The following is a 2,473-nucleotide window of genomic DNA, read 5'->3' on the forward strand; positions in this document are numbered from 1 at the left end:
GGGGACTTGGGGTGTCCAGCTGGAGCAGGGAGAGTCACGGTGGGGATGGGTTTGGAGCCAATCCCAAGCCATGCACGGGCCCTGCAGAGCAGCAGGGTCGGAGCCTCCCTGGCTGCAGCTCCGTGGAGGGAGATGCCGGTGCTGAAGCTCAATAAATCCACCTGGATTGCCCAGTCCCGACCCCTCTGCCCTCACCTAGAAATTATTGCCTTCATTGATTTTGGAAAGACTGTACACGGAATTAAAAGATTTTTGGCAGGAACCTACCTCTGAGCGCCCCGTAACGACAGTGTGAAAATGGAGAAAAACATAAGATGAAGTGAAATGGCACAAACTCAAAAAACACGACGGGAAATCAACGGAAAAGAAAACAAAAGCTGCGCCCTAAAGAGCTGCGGGGAGACAGAGGGACCCGGTGGGCACTGCGGGGTGGGAGAGGGTCCGGCAGCAGACCCTGGTGCCACCCCATGGACAGCCTGAACCCCTCTGGAGGGACAGAGCCACAGTGGAGCCCTGGAAATGGTCCTGTCCATTGTCCACTTGTGTCCCTTGGTCACTCAGAGGTGCTGGCACACGAGCAGCAGCTCAGGAATGGGCAGCACTGGACTCTGTCCTGGCTCTGGGGGTCAGCCCAGAGCCCGGGGGTGTGACCCGGGTCCCTCCTGGGTGTCCCCACTGCCATCCCAAGTGCCACTGCCAGGCATGGGGTGACACTTGGTGATGCTTGGTGRCAAAGGTGCCCTCRGGTGGCTACGGCCATGCTGRAGGGTGTTGGGGTCACCCCTTCCCTGTCACCCATCACCCTTGGGATGAACCCCTGGAGTCAGAGCTGTCCTGGCCAGGGGACACGGTGGCTCTCCCGGCCACCAGCCTGACACTGCCCCCATTGCTGGCAGCAGGAGAGGGGCTGGGGGGGGCTCAAAGTTCTCCTTTGTCCCCTCCCCACTGCAGGGACAGCAAAGGCTCGGGGGTGGCACGTACTGCAGCTCTCCTCGTCCGAGTTGTCCCCGCAGTCGTTGTCGTAGTCGCACTGCCAGCGGCCCGGCACGCAGCGGTTGTTCTTGCAGCGGAACTGGTACGGCTCACAGGTGCGTTCGTCTGGGGGGACAGTGGGGACAGGGACAGGGACAGGGTCAGCAGTGCCCCAAATGAGGGGAGGGACAGCTGGGACAGGGTCAGGGTCAGCAGTGCCCCAAATGAGGGGAGGGACAGGGTCAGCAGTGCCCCAAATGAGGGAAGGGACAGCTGGGACAGGGACAGGGACAGGGACAGGAATGGGGACAGGGATAGGGTCAGGGTCAGCAGTGCCCAAAACTAGGGGAGGGACAGGGACAGAGACAGGGACAAGAACGGAGACAGAGACAGGGTCAGGGTCAGCAGTGCCCCAAATGAGGGGAGGGACAGGGACAGGGACAGGGTCAGCAGAGCCCCAAACAGGGGAGGGACAGCTGGGACAGGGACAGGGACAGGGACAGGGACAGCAGTGCCCCAAACGAGGGGAGGGACACCAGGGACAGGGACAGGAACGGGGACAGGGATAGGGTCAGGGTCAGTAGAACCCCAAACAAGGGGAGGGACAGGGACAGGGACAGGAACAGGAACAGGGACAGGGTCAGGGTCAGCAGAGCCCTAAACGAGGGGAGGGACAGGGACAAGGACAGGGACAGGGACAGGGTCAGCAGTGACCCAAACGAGGGGAGGGACAGGGACAGGGTCACAAGTGCCACAAATGAGGGGAGGGACAGCTGGGACAGGGTCAGCAGTGCCCCGAGCGAGGCAAGGGACACAACAGGGACAGGGACAGGGGTCAGTACTGTCCTGAACCAGAGGAAATATGGGACAGGGACAGGTGTGAGCATCACACTGCATAAGGGGACAGGATGGGGACAGGGACAGGGGTCAGCAGAGCCCAGGACAAGGGAAGGGACACAGCAGGGACAAGGACAGGGGTCAGTACTGCCCTGCACCAGGGGAGGGACAGGGACAGGGGTCAGCACTGCCCAAAACAAGGGGAAGGACAGCAGGGACAGGGACAGGGACAGGGACAGGGACAGGGACAGGGACAGGGACAGGGTCAGCAGTGCCCAAAATAAGGCGAGTGACACGACAAGGACAGGTACAGGGGTCAGCACTGCCCTGCACCTCCCTCTGACCCATCCCTGCCCACAGCACTCGGAAAAGGAGCAGCTGCAACTCTTGGGGCACCCCAGAGGACACAGCCAGCGCCAGGCCAGCCTGTCCCTCAGGGAAATGGTGACACGAGGTGACACTGGCTTGTCCCCACGGCCGCTGCTCACCGCATTCCTCCTTGGGCTCGTCAGATCCGTCCCCACAGTCGTCCTCCCCGTCACACTTCCAGCGCGCCGGGATGCACCGGCCCGAGTCCTTGCACCGGAATTCGTCCACGCCGCAGGTCATTTGGGCTGGAGGGGACAAAAGGGACACAGATGCAGGGCAGGGGTCAGCGCTGGCT

At 61.9% G+C, this 2,473-nt stretch overlaps 1 protein-coding gene across 1 annotated transcript in view; it reads right to left on the reverse strand.

Annotated features, from left to right (window-relative positions):
- LRP1 (LDL receptor related protein 1) overlaps positions 1 to 2,473 on the reverse strand; it is a 59,655-nt gene that overhangs the window by 18,663 nt on the left and 38,519 nt on the right. Inside the window, exons 56-57 of the mRNA XM_057387617.1 lie at positions 2,298 to 2,423; positions 831 to 1,098 (exon numbers count right to left, since the gene is read on the reverse strand). Of these exons, the coding sequence (XP_057243600.1) occupies positions 831 to 1,098; positions 2,298 to 2,423 (394 nt within the window). The remainder of the gene's footprint in view (positions 1 to 830; positions 1,099 to 2,297; positions 2,424 to 2,473) is intronic.

The sequence above is a fragment of the Malurus melanocephalus genome, unplaced genomic scaffold (genome assembly GCF_030028575.1).
Source record: "Malurus melanocephalus ecotype Western Australia unplaced genomic scaffold, MMel_1.1 scaffold_1276, whole genome shotgun sequence".
NCBI classification, from domain to species: Eukaryota; Metazoa; Chordata; class Aves; order Passeriformes; family Maluridae; genus Malurus; species Malurus melanocephalus.